The sequence below is a fragment of the Chlamydotis macqueenii genome, chromosome 11 (genome assembly GCF_036417535.1).
Source record: "Chlamydotis macqueenii isolate bChlMac1 chromosome 11, bChlMac1.mat, whole genome shotgun sequence".
In the NCBI taxonomy this organism is placed as follows: Eukaryota; Metazoa; Chordata; class Aves; order Otidiformes; family Otididae; genus Chlamydotis; species Chlamydotis macqueenii.
Genome location: NC_141566.1, coordinates 558,309 through 574,666, shown reverse-complemented (window position 1 = coordinate 574,666; position 16,358 = coordinate 558,309). Strand labels below are relative to the sequence as shown.

The window sequence follows — 16,358 nt, the reverse complement described above, 5'->3', positions numbered from 1 at the left end:
TTCCCCATGCTTTGTGGGTGGCTGTTTGCTCTGAGCTGTAATGTCAATAACAATCTTCCAGAACAACAGGAGAGGAATTAAAATTTCGTCCCCGAATCCTGTGATTCTGTAGTGGTAAAATAATTTGTTTCCATGTTTTATTTTAACTTGTGTCCCCCATCTCCCAAAACATGAGGCCTATCTGCAAATGCAGACAAGACAGCACCCTTCCCTGTCCTCAGGTAACTCACCTTTGCAGTGCCATTCTGTTTCACTGGGGAGCCTAGAAATTAGCATGAACCACATATCTAACCCCAGCAACTTGTACCTGAGTGTGCAGGTTTCTCTTCTTGCTCTGGTGACTTTTCTGACCTGGCAGAGAAACTCTGGAGGTCTAACAGTGGTGTGCAAACTCCAGCTATGGCAATGTCTCATCAGGACCCTTTTCCTGGTCAGCACTTTGCTGAATGTGGGTTCAGCTATGGCTTGCTGAGAAAGGAGAGAGTTTAGCTTGGCTGAGCTGAGCCCTCTTGCTCTTCATAGGAGGGATGGCTTTTTAAAAAATCTTCTGTTCTTTTTTATATTGATTACCTAGTTTTTAAAATGTCTGTAACAGAAGAAATCTTAACAGTGTTGTTGCTACAGAGCTGTGCAATTAGCACTGTTCTGGGAAGGAAAAAAAGTCTGTTTAAAAAAGGTATTTAATACTTACTGATCCCAAAGGACCGTTGCCATTTGCTCCAGTGGGGTGACGTGGGATGCTGCAGGGTAGGTAGCAGCTGTAGTAGGTGCCATTCCAATGTGAAGGTCCAACCAGACTGACACCCAACTGCAGATGCCTGGTGCCAGGACCTGTGTCCTAGCACAATATATGTTCTTTTGTCAAAAAAGACCTGCTGTCTGTTGGCTTAGTTACTTTCCAGGGTTGTAAAGGCAGGAATGGTAACCACTGTCACTTGGGGCTTTTGAAGCTCACAGTTCACTGGCATGCCTTTGGGGCAGATGGTGAGATGCTGAGTCAGTGCCTTTTCTTGACCCAGCTCTGCCGTTCCTTCTGGCAGTGACAGTCTGAGCTCTGCTATGTCAGTCTGTGGGAGGGGAAATCCCAAGTACTAGCCCTAAGCTGCAGCTCTGACTTTGGTCAGCCTGTGTCTGAGTTGGGGTCCTGCTCTGCTTCGGCTCGAGTTTGAAAGAAGTTGTGTGTTACAGCATGGAAAGAGTGCCCAGGACATGGCATAGTTCACTTTGCTTCCTTTTGGGCTGGGAAGGCAGGGAGGAGTACAGTCTGTAATCACAGTTAAGGAAGATTCCCAGGATACCTGCTAACATCCCAGTTCTCAGCATCACTATAAATGAACAGTGTCACTGGGAAGCATCTGTGCTCCCTGACATTTGCAGGGAGTGAAAGCAAGTGCAGTTCTGCCGCCCCGTGCTTGCTCCTCACCGTTTCCAGCTGTTTGCCAAGCAGGGGAGCATTGGGGGAAATGAGCTGAGTGCTGTGGCTGCAAGTCAATAAGCCTTTCCAAGAGGCACATCTTAGATCCTGGAGTAGTTTGAGCCTCGGGAAGAGGGGTTTGGACAGTCCTGTTGCAAAGTCTAAAGCTTTAGTTTAAATCAGCTCTCCAAGGCTGACCTAAGAGTGCATGTGGGCTACTGCCAAGTGGTGACGGGAACTTGACTTTGAAGTGAATCTGGAGTAGGGATTAAGAAACTTTTTTTGTTCCTTTGATGCCAGCAATATGGAAGCTACTTCCTGATGTATGTTAGGGATAAATCTTTCTTTGCAACATTTGTCCTCTGTTTAGCTGCTGGGGCTCTCTTCTGGCTGAGCCTGGGAGCTCTGTTGTGACTGTGTATGGGATTTTCCTGGGGAGGAAGGGAGAGTGTTGCTTTGAGGGGGAAGCTCAAGACTTTGGAACAGAGCAGAAGAGTGTTGTGACTGCTTTGGACCTGCCTTTCACTGCCAGGACCTTTCTGGGAGCCGTGACCTAGATGGCAGGGATGGAGTGGCTGTCTGCCTGTGCCTGTCCGGCACTCGCTGGAAAATGGCCAAACAAGACTGTCCAGAGGCCTATTCTCTTGCCACAGAGGGAGAGGAGGTACAGCAGAGAGTGGATTTGAGTCAAGTGGCTCTGAACTTCTTTAAAATATATCAGGTGCAGAAAGCTAACGTTTTATTTGTGCAACAGTGAAATGGTCAGAAGTACCCTGCCAGGCCCCCTGTGGGTCAAGGCCTCTCTGCAGCAGAGCCAGCTGATGCTTTACCAGCTACCAGCAGGCCCAGGGTTGAGAAGCAACTGGCACAAGCAGTCATGTACTTTGTACTTCCCAGCCATGCTTTGACTGCTCCTGACTCATTCCATGATTGCTGCTGGGCCTTGTCTGGGCTCTTCATCCTGCTCTGTGCCCCTGTGAGGTGGAGACTTGCAAGGTAAAAGTGACAACACCAAGATCAGTGGTGATTGCGTTGGCGGTGTTCAACCTCACAGATGTTATTTTCACAGAGATGAAGCTTCTGGCTTCTGTTACCTGAATGACGCTGTGTTGGGGATCCTGCGGCTGCGCCAGAAATTTGACCGTGTCCTTTATATCGATTTGGATTTGCATCACGGGGATGGTAAGGACCAGTGCAGGCTGCAGGCAGCACAGCCACACAGACTCAGGGAGAGGATTGGGAGGCCCCAAGGCCTGTTGGGGCAGTAGGGCTTTACCTGCTACAACAACCATGGCTTTGCCTCTTCAGTACAGTCAAGTTCCCTCAATCCATTTCTGCCTAGTACTGCTTTATGGATTTGCCCTGTGCTGCTCATCAGACCTGTCTTGAGGGTCTGGGCAACAGTCTTGTACCTAAAGCAACAAACAGCGTATTCCCATTCCAGTAATCCCCTCTGCCAGTGGCTCTCCAGCAAGGACTTTCACCAGTCCCTTGTCTCCCATCCCAGCAGAACAGCTGCTGACAGCGTTTAATTGTTTAATGCCACCAATGCAAGAGGGAAACAGTCAGTATTAAATGGTGCTTTTCAAAGACGGCTTGACACTATAAAACTACAGGCAGAGCTGGCCTTGCTGAAACTACTGTCTCCTTCAGGGACGTTATTTCAACACCATTTAACATTTCCTGCTCTCCTAAATTTTATGGTGTTTTTCATTTGCTCCATTTCCCCCCGCATTTAGTTTCTGTTAAGTTTACTCTTACTTCCTTTTCCCTCTCCATCCCTCCTATTTTAATATATCTTTAAGGAAAAGAAAAGGCGTGTTGAACTGCAGCAGCACTGAGAAAAAGTGAGAGCCCACTAGCTCTGGTTCTAATCAGAGCTAAGCTCTGGCCAAGGTGTCCCTGCTCAGCTCCCTCCCCCAGCCTTGCAAGCCAAGCAGTACAGGCGAGTGTTGCTAACGTGAGCGCTGACCTGTGGTACTGAGATCTATTCAGTACTGATTAGCATGCACCTGCCAAATTTATTTCAGTTGTGACATTTGCTGCAGTTGAATTTGGATCTCCATTGATTAAAGATGGACTTATTGAACCACATCTGGTTTTCTGCTTTGTTCATTCTATTCCTGCTCTGCTTGCTGCCCTGTGTTTATTGAGTAGCTCGTTTGTGTGTTTAGACTCTGTCATTTATGTGAACAATGCATGAAAGCTTTTTTTCTCTTCCCTTTTCTGATAGGAGTTGAAGATGCCTTTAGTTTCACCTCGAAAGTCATGACTGTTTCTCTGCACAAGTTTTCACCGGGATTTTTCCCAGGCAAGTTGAACTTGTGCTAATTCGACTCATGTATCACAGATGAGGCCTGAGCAAAAGCAAGTGCCAGCCATCCCTTCTGTCCAGCAGAGGTGTCTTGCTGCCTCTCCTGTTGACCTAGGAGAAGCAAAGAGCAGGGAACTACATGTTTGCAATTTCCCCCTTTCTGACTGTGGCTAAGCTCTGAGCAGAGCCACTGCTGGGCAGCCACCTGCAGCCCTTGAAAGCTGCATGACAGAATTGGGCAGAGGACAAGAACCAGGTCCATCCAACCCCTCCTTTATTCACAGAATCATAGAATGGTTAGGGTTGGAAGGGACCTTTAAAGGTCATCTAGTCCAACCCCCCTGCCAGGAGCAGGGACATCTCCAACCAGATCAGGTTGCTCAGAGCCCCGTCCAGCCTGACCTTGAATGTTTCCAGGGATGGGGATTCCACCAGCTCGATGGGCAACCCATGCCAGTGCTTCACCACGTTCATCATAAAAAAATTTCTTCCTTATTATTGTTGTTGTTGTTAATATTATTATTCCTTATTATTGTTATTATTCCTTATTGGCATCCCAAAGGTCCTGGCTCTTTGCTGTCATCTGAGACATCCCACACATTTCTCTTACTGCTGATCCCCTTTCCCTCATAATTAACGATGAGGTGTTTCTGTTTTTCAGGCACCGGTGATGTAACAGATGTTGGCCTGGGGAAAGGTCGCTATTACAGTGTGAATGTACCTATTCAAGATGGCATTCAAGATGAGAAATATTTCCAGATCTGTGAAACGTGAGCCCTCTTGCTCTGATACAGTTTACTTGGATTTTAGAAAACAGGGACTGCACAGATTTTGTTTATTTACTATTTTTAATTACAGCCCTGTTACAGTTTTTGATTACAATGAACATGGATCTTAGGAGATCTCAGAGGTCTTCTCCAAATCCTTAGGCAAACTGAATATATGGAGGCATTTGAGGGTGTCTGGAGGATCTCTTTGCCACGGGTCAGCCTTGTGTGTTTAAGGAGAGATTGAGAAGGGACAAGTACTTTTTTGTCGTGGACTGAGGGCTAGATGCTTTTCTTCAAATAAATGCTTTGAACCATGACCATCTCTGGGATATATGCTTAGGGCTGAGCAAAAAGTGTTTTCCGAGCACCTTTTGTCTATGCTGGAAGAATGAAAGGCTGAAGGCTGAATGTCTGCCCGTGACTGAGCTGCCTGTGGGCAGGCCCCTCTGTCACTCAGTTGGTGATGGACCTCATGAGTCCATGTCAAAACTGGGCTGTGGGGCTTGTTCTTTTCAAGGGGATAGGAGCCTCAGCACAAGGCTGTGGGACATGGTAGCACATCCACCTCTCAGCTTAACACTTGAGGGCTGAAACCTCTCCAGACTTGTAGCCCATTAGGGTGGCCATACTGTGGCCATGCCTGCTGCTAGATTGTTGGTATTTGTCACTTCTGGTGGTAGGGCAGCCTTCTTCCTGCCAGTGGACATGTTTCCAAAAGGCAGGGCAGCTTTAGGGGCTGAGTAGGGGTTAGGAGCCCAGTCAGGAGTAGCCCGTTGCATGCGTTCCCTGTTGAAGGACATAAAAACCTACCCATAGGTTCCAAGCTGCATGTAGCCAAAGCGTCTACAAAGAAATTTTGAGATCTCATACTCAAAGATGAAGAGTTCTGTCCTGGATGGGAGACAGTCATGTGCATGATTGTGTCTTATCCAGCTGATGTGCGAGGATGATGGCCTGTGCCTCCCAAACCTGTGGCGGGACTGGAGCATGTGACTCCCTCCAACACGGGTTTCTGCAGGCTGACTACACCTTGCGCAGAGCATTTCCTCATATTCTTCTCCTGCTGGTGAGAGGAGACCTACTCCTTGGCAACCATCTGCTCCTTGCTGAGACACTGCCAAATCTGACATTGTCAGAGCAAAAAGCCAGGGAGATGCTGTGCAAAACAGTCTCACTTCCCTCTGTGCTGGGGACGACTGCCTCACCAATCTTGGCGAAGGCTGATCTGCTGCAGCACGATGATATAAATAAACGGGGAGGAAGTTGCTCTTGGCATCTTGGAGCATGTGCACTTTGAACTTGCCTCTCTGTAAATTACAGTGCTTGTGTTTGATCACTTTTGTTCTAGTAGATAAACTCCTATCCTGCTTCTGAGGTGGTGTGGCACACAGATAATTGCCTATTGTTTCTGGAAGTTGAATGACATGGGCTCCAATTAAAGTACATTGTTACTAATAGCTGCTGCATTGAAGAGGGGACAAGGTGTGGCATTATTTATCTTCTGGAAAGTCCTGATGTCTTTAAAATTTTGAAGACGAAGGCAGCCAGGAATGAAAAGTTTCAGAGCTGCCATGAGAGTGATGGCACCAGGGATGCTGAGTTTCAGTGGTATGCTCTGCTTCTGCAGTGATGTGTCCTGCATGTTCCTCTCGGACCCTACCTGCTCATCTAGTCTCTCTATCAAAACAGAAAGTTATGATGGGTCTGGCTAACTGTAAGCATCCAGAATAGCTGATTTACTTGATCGCCTTCCAAAACTGCCCAAATTAATGAATAAAATTGGTTCTGAAAAGATGTCAGTAACTTTACCTGGAGTTTAAATATTAGCCTTTTGAAGACTAAAAAAATGCAATATGTGAGAAACATTGCAAGTGCAGAAAAGTAAACAGAAATAATCTAGAGACATTCAAAAGTATTATCCTTGCTCCAAAGAGAAATCTGAGTTATTTTAAATGGCTGTAGTAGTTTCTTAGAGTCATAGAATAGTCCCCCATGGAAGGGCCCTTTAAAGGCCACCCAGTCCAACCTCTCTGCAAGGATCAGGGACATCTCCAACCAGATCAGGTTGCTCAGAGCCCCGTCCAACCTGGCCTGGAATGTTTCCAGGGATGAGGCATCCACCACCTGTCTGGGCAACCTGGGCCGGTGTTACACCATCCTCATTTTAAATTTATTTTCCTAATGTCTTAATCTGAATCTACTTCCATCTGTTTTAAAACCATCACCCCTCATCCTGTCACAACAGGCCCTGCTGAAGAGTTTCTCCCCATCTTTCCTGTAGGCCCCTTTTAGGCACTGGAAGGCCTCTATAAGGTCTCCCCGGAGCCTCTTCTTCTCCAGGCTGTGCAGCCCCAGCTCTCTCAGCCTGGCCTCACAGGAGAGGTGCTTCAACCCTCTGATCATCTTCATGGCCTCCTCTGGACTCACTCCAACTGGTCCATGTCCTTCTGACCTGGGGGCTCCAGAGCCTGGATGCAGTGCTGCAGGTGGGGTCTCATGAGAGCAGAGCAGAGGGGCAGAATCCTGTCCCTGGGCCTGCTGGCCACGCTGCTTTTGATGCAGCCCAGGATGCGGTTGGCTTTCTGGGCTGCAAGCGCGCATTGCCGGCTTGATAAACTTGCAATTAATTATAATTGAAGGAGATAACTGATAAGTTATTTGTCCTCTAGCATTATCTAGAATGTACAAAAGAGAAAAAAAAAACAAAAAAAACAAAAAAAGAAAAAACAAAAAAAAAAACCAACGAAAAAACCCAAACAAACCCACCCCAAAATCTGAATGCTGTTTGGCCTGTTATATGTGATGCAGGAGAGCTGTGTTAGTGGTGTGTAGGCATGGATCTGGCAAAATTCTGCTTTAGCTGGACTGTGTGTCAAAGATGTGCTCAGGTGGAAGTTGTGACATGTCCATTATGATGGTGGAGAAACTGGTTAGTAACATGGGTGACTTACAAGGAAAGCGTGCGGGACCTTAATGGCACCAAAGGCTTGATACTGTTTCTCTATTTGTGGTGTCTTGGTAAAGGAAAACAGGATGACTGTGGTGGATGTGTTTCATCCCAGCAGCCAACCATCCCATCCTTGACATCTACCGAAGAGAGGCTGACTTTGGGTCTGCTTCAAGAACAAAGCTTGCACCAATTTGACTGCTCTTTTGTTGGCACTCTGATTTTCACCACCTGCCTCAGTTTGCATACCTTGGTGGGACTGTGTGGACAACATGGCCCGGTAGCTGTGGAAACATGAGTGGTGCAAGTAGCTGTCGGATACCTGGCCATGCTGGGTACCTGAGGTGCTGGGGCCAGGCTCTCAGCATGTTCAGGCTGCCATTCACAAGGTGAATATGCATACTGAATGGAAATCCTGTTTTCTCCCAGGCTCGCATATTTGGTCTCGGGGTGTGTGTGGGGAGGAGTGTTGTTTTTTTCCCTAAAGTTTTTCCTCATCAGTGGTCGAGTTTTTTCTCAGTGGTGCCTGTGTTTCACCGCAGTGGTTTCTAATTGCATACCAAATAAGAACTGGTGATGCTTAGGTTCTCTTAATGGAGGCAAAAGCATTTATACCAGAGATCACATCTGTTTCTGCTTTAGCAAAATAAAAACACTGTTGTGAAAGGAACATGTTTTTCTCCTTTTTTTTTTTTTTTTGCCTTGTATTTTGGGCTTTGGAGCACAGTGCTGGGAACAGGATTATTCCCTTTGTGGTATTCATTGTACTAAAAATCTCCTGGAGCAAAGCCAAGTGTCTGACTTGCCCAGTTGCCTTCTGCAAGAGAGAATACATCTAATAAACTATCTCCAGGACACTTGCCCTGCTTCACCCCAGCATCCACTAGAGCTGGGGGAAATGTATTTCTGCCTCAAGAACCATATGGGAGAGAGGAGGGTGAGCGGTGTCTGAGAGTTTAGGATTTTTGTTTTGCCAGACCTTGCTCTTCACCCTGACTTTTATAGGGGAGAAAAGCCCCTAGATTTGGCTTGCAGCCCTTCTGCTCAGGGCAGCTGATGTAAACGTGTGGTTTGATGCTACCACTAAGCTGATCAAGACTGTATTCCCCTCCTCCATGTTTTCAGTGATGCTTTTGCCTTCATCAGCTTTGCAGTGAGTGCTTTGAGAGCTAAGCTTACTGCAAGAGAGTAGCAGAGGCAGAAAGATAACTGAGAGCAGAGGTATGAGTGGGGTGGGAGCAGAGAATGCAGAAACCTTGAGAGACATCGGTGGATCTGAGGGACCAAGGCCATTGCACCAGCATCCCTGAGCCGCGTTTGTGATAACCCCCACCACTTCTCCTCTCCACAGCGTGCTGAAGGAGGTGTACACTGCGTTCAACCCAGACGCGGTTGTGCTGCAGCTGGGGGCAGACACCATTGCTGGAGATCCTATGTGCTCTTTCAACATGACACCTGAGGGAGTGGGCAAGTGTCTGAAGTATGTCCTGCAGTGGCAGCTAGCAACCCTCATCCTGGGAGGAGGTGAGTGAGCATGCGTCCTACTGTTCGCAAGGAAATGGGTTTGTCCTTCTGTGAGCCTTCCTTGAGCGTGTGCCTTTGGGCTCAGCACTGACTGGAGTTTAGCAGGGTGACTGCTGGGCAGCATCAGGAGGGCACTCTGTGGTGCAGTACTGTTTTCACACAGACCTGAAATCCTTGATACTGATAGGTGCACCTTTCAGTGCTGACCCTAAGATCTTCAGTTAAAGGCTGCTTGACTCCTCCAGAAAAGAGCAGAGGCTGTTAACCCTGATGAGCTGACCCTGGCTTCTCAGTGGCACCTGTGACTCCCATCTCTGCTGATCAGCCCTTCAGCACTTCTCTTTAAAAGTAAGCGCTATATTCCCAAACCTCCCACAGGTATCTGGCAATGAGTGACTTCATTTGGATTCAAGCAGGGGCTTGGGGAAAGGGCTGGCTGCCTGCTTAGTACAGTATGGCTTTGATACCCAGCAAAAAAATCTAAGGTTGACTTAGCTCTGCCTTGCTGCATAACCAGCTGCTTGTCTGGTGGGGAGCGCACAGGACAGGCTTTACGCAACAGAGCATTTCAGAACAACAAAAGCCACTGTGTGCCAGAGAGAGCCCCCCAGCTCTGTGCCTGCAGCCGTATCAGCTCTAACTGTTGTCTTTTTTGAGATAAGGGAGATCATGTATAGCATGTTAAGCCTAAAATTTGATGTGCCTAATGGGGTTTATTTTGGAAAGGTATGAGCGCTCAATACTGCTGTGGCATGTCTGCTGAGGATGGTACCTTTGAGGCAAAAAGAACACGTAAAGCTTTTGTCAAAAATGGGGGACAACTATTTGTCACTTGTGAAAATACCAAAGGAGTGTCCCACCACTGCAGCTTGTGGAAGCATTTGAAGTGGAAGTTGGAGGAGCTGAAGAGCTCACCGGCAAATGGCTGGGCATGTGTGTTATGCTTTATGAGTTGAAGGCTGGCATTCAAAAGCAGGAATTCCCTATCTCCACTGCTGTCCTTGCACTTCTCTCCCTGTTACCTTTGGACATCCCTCCTTGTTGCCAGGAGAGAGCCCAGCACATGGGGCTGGGGACTCGGGTGGGGTCTGAGATGGTAGCTAGAGATGGAGCCTGGCCTGTGCCACTGAGTGTAACTGGGGTTCAGTTTGGGAGGTCTGCCCTTACATACAGTGTCATTTGGACCTGTCCTTGTGTAACTAGCAGGTGCAAAATGCAGTTTTTGGGCACAGCTTGAGTGGATGAAATAAGCTGAATTCATGTAAACTGCACATCACCTCTGTGATTTGTTCCTTCCACTAAAATCTCTCCCTCTCTCTTCCCTCTCTCCACTTTTCCCCCTCCAAAATCACAATTTTTGCTGGAGACAGGGGGCTACAACCTTGCCAACACAGCTCGCTGCTGGACATACTTGACTGGGGTCATCCTTGGAAGAACGCTGTCCTCTGAAATCCCCGATCACGAGGTAAAACTTGGACAAACCCTCCCTTCTCCTTGTGCTAGAGCTGAGTCATTCTACCTAAACCATAGGCATCCATAAGACTTAAAGTAAGCAGCTGGGGTCTGGGATAGCACCTTGCCTTGCCCGTTCTAGGTGAATAGTTGATGTACTTACAGACTGGGCAGCTCCTTAACACTGATTCACATGCTGGTAAACCCAGCGTGATTTCAGGTTTGCTTTCAAATGCTGGATTGTAACCTGCAGCATTCAGGAGCCACTTCATTTTCCTCATCAGTACTGGCGTGTTGAGGTCTGCTTGGAGAAGCCCTCATTGTCCCTACTAGGACAGGGGATGTCAGTCTTGGGTTGCCAGATCTGCCACCTGCAATCTTGACCTTGAAGAAAACCCCAGTCCGGTGCATCATTAATCACTTGGGAGACTATAATGCTGTGAATTTCCCTATCTTTGGTACAACAGCTTTAAGTCTGGACTAGCTCTCCATGGGGTGAAGCTCTCCAGGGGTAGCAAGAGGACTGATTGCAACTTCACTGCTGAATTTTTAATCCCGGTGTCTCTGCTTCTTTGCTCAGTGCTGTGTGCTTGTGAAAAAAAACTGCTGTCAATAATTTGTGATTCTGCATTATCATGTTGAGCCCACGTACTGCAGATTTTCTTATTCAGGCTCAGCTGCACACTATTGGAGCACTTAGCCAGGAAAGACACATTATTAACATCAAAGCACACTGATTTTTCTCCTTACAGGTGTTTTACAGTCATGTCAATGCAGTACTCTGCAAGGTGGAGTGAAGAGCTGAAAGAATATCCTTCCTCTCCTCCTCCTATTATAGGCAGCACTTGAATTTTGTTCATTAAAAAATCATGTTTGCGGGTAACCATGTGTAAAATGAGTGTCAACAGCTTTCCAAAATAAAGCATTGGGATAGACACGAGACTACTTTTGGCTGCACCACTGAGCTCTGCTTCCCAAGGCCTTGAATTGGTAGCAGTTGCAAACTTCAAGTGGGCACAGATGTTGCAGAAGCACCTCTTTGACATAGTTAAGCTACATGTGCCCCTCAGATGGAGAAAATATTTTTATCTTTTTACAAACAGGTACCCATGGGGAGCCTTCCCTCCAGTCTCAACCAGCCAGAGACTTCCCTGCTGACTTTCCTCTCTTCTTGCTTGCAGTTCTTCACAGAGTATGGTCCCGATTACGTGCTGGAGATCACACCAAGCTGCAGACCAGACCGCAATGAGCCACAGCGAATTCAGGAAATTCTTAACTCTATCAAAGGTGAGTTGTCCAAGCTAACACGCCTGCTTCAGGCTTACAGGTCTTTTTAGAGAGGACTTCAGGAAAGCTTGTTGGAGTCTTTCTTGCTGACTAGGAAGATGAACCACAGCCACTTGACTGTTTATCGTGTACAATGTCATCTGTCTCCTGCTTCACTTGGGATTCTCAGTGTTAGTAGCACATCAGCTCAGGGCTGTGGGTACCTGTTAGCAAAAGTAGCTATTGCCTTTCTTCTATCTGGGCAGAGGAGCACAGGGCCTTGTCCTTATTAGAATCATAGAACAGCCCAGGTTATAAGGGACTTCATCTGGTCGAACCTTTCATTGCAAAGGGAGCCTAGATGAGATTATCTAGCACTCTGTCCAGTCAAATCTGGAAAATCTCTAGCAATGGGCACTCTTCCATGTCCTTGGGGAGGTTGTTCCAGTGATTGATTGTTCTCACTGTAAAAAATGTCTTTCTTATAATGAGGTGAGACCTCTACTGGTGCAACTCACACGTATTGCCCCTTGTCCTCTCCATCTGGCTCCTTGTGAAAAAAGAATCTCTGTCCTCTCTGTAGCTACCCTTCAAGTACTGGAACACTGTGATGAGGCCCCCTTGAGCCTTCTCTTCTCCAGGGAGAAAAGACCAGACTCCATCTACCTTTCCTCATAGGGCAGGTTCTCCAGCTCCTTGATCGCTTCATGGCTCTCGTTTGGACCCTCTTCAGTCTGCCCATGTCTGGTTTGATTTGTGGGAATGAGAACTGGACACAATACTCCAGGTGCGGCTGACAAGCGCTGAGTAGAGTGGGATGGTCCTGTGTCTGTCTCTGCTAGTAATGCCCCTGCAGGTGCTGCCCAGGATCCAATTTGCCCTCGTTGCTGCAGCACTGCACTGCTGGATCATGTTCACCTTGCTGTTCACCAGGACCCCCAGGTCCCTTTCAGCAAGGCTGTTTCTCAGCCTCACAGATCCTAGCCTGAGCTAGGCTCTTTGGTTGTTCTGTCCCAAGTGCAGGACCTTGCCCTAGTCTTTGTTAAACTTCATGCTGTTCTTGTTAGCCCACTCTTCCGGCTTGTCCGGGTCTCTGTAAGATGGCTCTCTGTTCTGGTGTGTCCATCGCAGCACCCAGTTTGGTGTCGTCAGCAAACTTGTTGAGGTAGCTTTCAATTCCATCATCAAGATTTGTTTATTAAGAGGTTGAACAGTGTGGGGCCCAGTATCGATCCCTGGAGGACCCCACTTGTGATAAGCTGCCAGCGTGTATAAAAACCATTGATCACCACCCTCTGTGTGCTGCCTGTGAGCCAATTCCCTCCCTACTCACTTTGCAGACTACCCATCCAATCTGTATCTTGCCAGTTTGTCCAGGAGGAGGCTGTGGGGAAGTGTCAAACACTTTGCTGAAATCCGGGTAAACAACATCCACATGTCAACAGATCTTATTTCGTTGTAGAAGATGACCAGATCAGCCTGGCATGATTTGCCTTTGGTAAATCCATGCTGGCTTTTCTCAGTCGCGTGCTTCATTTGGTTTGTAATACTTTCTAGGAGGACTTGTTCCATGACTTTCTCAAGGATTGAAGTAAGACTAATCTGCCTGTAGTTTCCTCGGTCCTCTTTTGGGCCCTCCTTTTAGATGGGTGTGACGGTTGTTCTCTTCTAGTTATCAGGGATATCCCCTGATCTCCACAACTTTTCAAATATTATGGACAGTGGCCTTGCAATAATGTAAGCCACTTCCCTTAACATAGATTTATGTGGGTTGAACCTTTGCAAGAGGTCACAGACCACCCATCCCTGCTGGTGCCTGGACACATAGTATGTCATAGGTACCCTGTGATCTGGGTCCAGCTAGGCTGGTAAAGACAGAGGTAGAGAAGGTATTGAGAACCTCCATCTTGTCAGTAGTATAAGTAATTAGTTTCCCTGCCCTTGTTAGTGATGGGCCTGTGTTGTCTTCTTACTGCTCATGTATCTGATGAACCCATTCTTCTTGTGTTAACTTCTTGATGTTTAACAAAAATGTCACTGAATGCAAGGGTGGTTACTAAAGCCAGGAGGGTATGTAGCTCACTACGGGAAGGTACGCTCAGTAGGGATATCTGTAAAAGTGTCTGTAAATCTGCATTTCTAAGAGAAGCATGGCAATTGGGTTTATATATACTTTTCCTGGTATCTTGCCCAGCTTCTTGGATTTGGTACACTTTAGGGGCTTCCCAAGCTAGGCGTTGTTGCTGGATGCACATTAGAGATCCACCAAGAAATCTGTCCCCTATTAATTCCTCTATTCCTTTTGCAGACTTACTTTGACTTTGGGTGTCTAGAGCAGTGAGTATCATGGTTGGCATGTGGAAAATACTTTATTTTGTGTAAAACTTGGTGTTGGGTAACTTCACTGAGTGCCATCTTGTTCTTGTAAATGAGAAACGGCAAGTAACTAGTTCCTATTCACCTTCCCAATGCCGGTCTGTGATCTCACAGACCCATGTCGCACTTCCATCACCATCTCTTTTCCAAGCTGAAGAGTCTATCTCTACAAGCAACACATCTTCATCTGAGATTGACTGGACCCACCAGCAGTTTTATAAAACCTCAAAACTTGCTACAGTCCCCAAATTTGAAATAAGAAAGATGTCCCAGCGCCTTTTAGGAGAAAAATAGGCATTTCTATTCCATTATTTTTTGGGTGTCAGAGTACCTAGCTTATAACAGCACTACACCAAGAACTGAGACTCCTTAGGCCAAGTTGGAAATGTATCAAGCCCGTGTGCTACTAAGACTTTCACATTCATTGTTGGAAAAAGGAAGCAAAGAGCAAAGGATTAAAAAAAAAAATCAGTTAAAGTCAGCTGGATCTTTATAGGGGACTGATTTTCAGCATCTCACACAGAAATCACAAGAGGTGAGGGAGCAGGCTGGCACGGCAGCAGTGCCTGGCAAACACCTCTTTGATGCCCTTGCCCATCTCTCTTGTCCCTGTCTCCAGGAGGAGCTGGGTGCAGCAAGACAGGGCTCAGCAGCCCTTTTCACGCTCTGTGCATGTTGTGATGTGTTGGTGTTAGAAGGAGAGTCAGAGGAGGTGGGTGGGAGATGCAATGGCTGTGAATGCCCTGGGGTGTCCATTCCCAAGAACAGGCCATTCCTAGGGAGAGAACATCCCTCCCTGAGCTGTCCAGCATTGCTCCAGAGCTGGAAGGGAGATCTGTGCTGCGCACTCCTGGCAGTGCATGCAGCCTGGAGGAAGGACAAGGCAGTGGGGAGTGAGCATGTGCCCCCTCCTGTGCTGGCCCATGAGTCCCAAACCAGCAATCAGCCTGCTGGGAACTTGTAGCAGAAGCAGTGGCAGGGTCTCCCTTTGGTAGTTCACCAAGTCTGTCTCAGAGGAAGGCAGCAGCCTCTGTGAGGGGGCAGCGGGGACCGGGGTCTGCGCTGAGGCTGGGATTCCTGTATCACTTACCGATCTGTCAGGCGTAGGAGTGGCACCCCTGGCCAGGCCACTCTGTCAGGCTGAAATGTCAGTGGAAATACCCTTTTCTGCCTCCTTTTATTTGCAGGGAATCTGAAGCATGTTGTTTAGCTCAAGGAAGGCTCAAGTTTTCGCAAGAGTATTTCCCATGGAGAAGACAGCGTGTTTATGTGAGCAGCTGGTGAAATTAATGGCTGCAGGGGAAATTTGGAAGAAATTACTGTTAGTTGGTTGATATTTTTTCTCTTTAAAGAAGAAAAGCTGCTATGCACCACAAGCACTGTGGCTCTCCCCAGGCCACAGTAGGCCCTCCAGACACAGCCTTCCAGAGCCAGCAGAGCCTCCCTTGCTCCTTTTTCTTTCCTTTTTTAACACCACAGAGTTTATTCTCACAACTGGTTTTAAATATTTTTTAAGAGAGGGGCTGCTCAGAGATGTGATCCTTCCCAGCTGGAGCCCAGTGCCATATTGCCTTCCTGGCAGGAGCATGGCCTCTGAGCTGCCCACCCAAGGAATGGTGCTGCGGACCAGCTAGGGCCCAGGGCACAGGCTGTGCCTGTTACCCACAGACAGGCATGGCTGCTGTGTTTTTAACTGGGAATTTTTTTTTTTTTTTTTAAATAAAGCATTTGAAAGACTCCTCCAGACCTTTCCTTGGCAGTACTCTTTTCCACAGCACTTCAATGTGTTCAGCGGAGGTCCAGGCAGCACTGGAGAGCAAAGATCTGCAGTTACATTTTGTGACCATCCCTTCCAGCCGCATCGCGTAAGGCAGCACAGATCCCCCTGCCCAGGGTGATGGTTGGGCTCCTGGAAATCCTGTGCTGAGAGGCCAGACCCTGGGGATGCTTTACAGAGTGTGAAGGGAGATGCAGAGTAGGGTGGCAGTTCCTGTCCCGGAAGATTTCAAGTGAACCTCCAGATGCCCCAAGCACCCGCCATTCAGCATCTCAGCAAGGGGACAGGTACACAGATATCGGGCAGATTCCTCCCCGTACCTGGGGCTGTGGAGCCTGGCCTCTGCTGCCCTTGTGCCCTGCTTCACCTGGCTTTGCAGAGCTTTTATTTGTGCTGTTTCTTTTTTAAAGATGGGAAAGCATATTTCCTGTTGATTTAATTAGATTATGCTGGAATAAATAGCAAGATGAAGGGACTCCCAGCCTTGCTTGGCTTTGTTTTCATCTCTTGTTTTTCAC

At 47.5% G+C, this 16,358-nt stretch overlaps 1 protein-coding gene and 1 long non-coding RNA gene across 8 annotated transcripts in view; one reads left to right on the top strand and one right to left on the bottom strand.

Moving 5' to 3' along the window:
- The window catches only part of HDAC8 (histone deacetylase 8), a 25,928-nt gene extending 10,126 nt beyond the window's left edge, over positions 1–15,802 (top strand). For 3 of the 7 annotated variants that reach the window (XM_086756053.1, XM_086756054.1, XM_086756052.1), the window contains exons 5-11: positions 2,484–2,596; positions 3,648–3,725; positions 4,390–4,498; positions 8,797–8,969; positions 10,340–10,434; positions 11,603–11,708; positions 15,251–15,802. In XM_086756053.1, coding sequence (XP_086612179.1) covers positions 2,484–2,596; positions 3,648–3,725; positions 4,390–4,498; positions 8,797–8,969; positions 10,340–10,434; positions 11,603–11,708; positions 15,251–15,273 — 697 coding nt within the window. In that variant the 3' untranslated portion in view covers positions 15,274–15,802. The other 4 variants (XR_015259631.1, XR_015259629.1, XR_015259632.1 and 1 more) reach the window with 4 other exon arrangements.
- Positions 14,532–16,358, bottom strand: LOC147599323 (uncharacterized). The gene is made up of 2 exons (XR_015259633.1): positions 15,811–16,358; positions 14,532–15,356 (listed from the first exon to the last, which is right to left on the bottom strand). It is a non-coding gene; the product is annotated as an uncharacterized LOC147599323 (long non-coding RNA).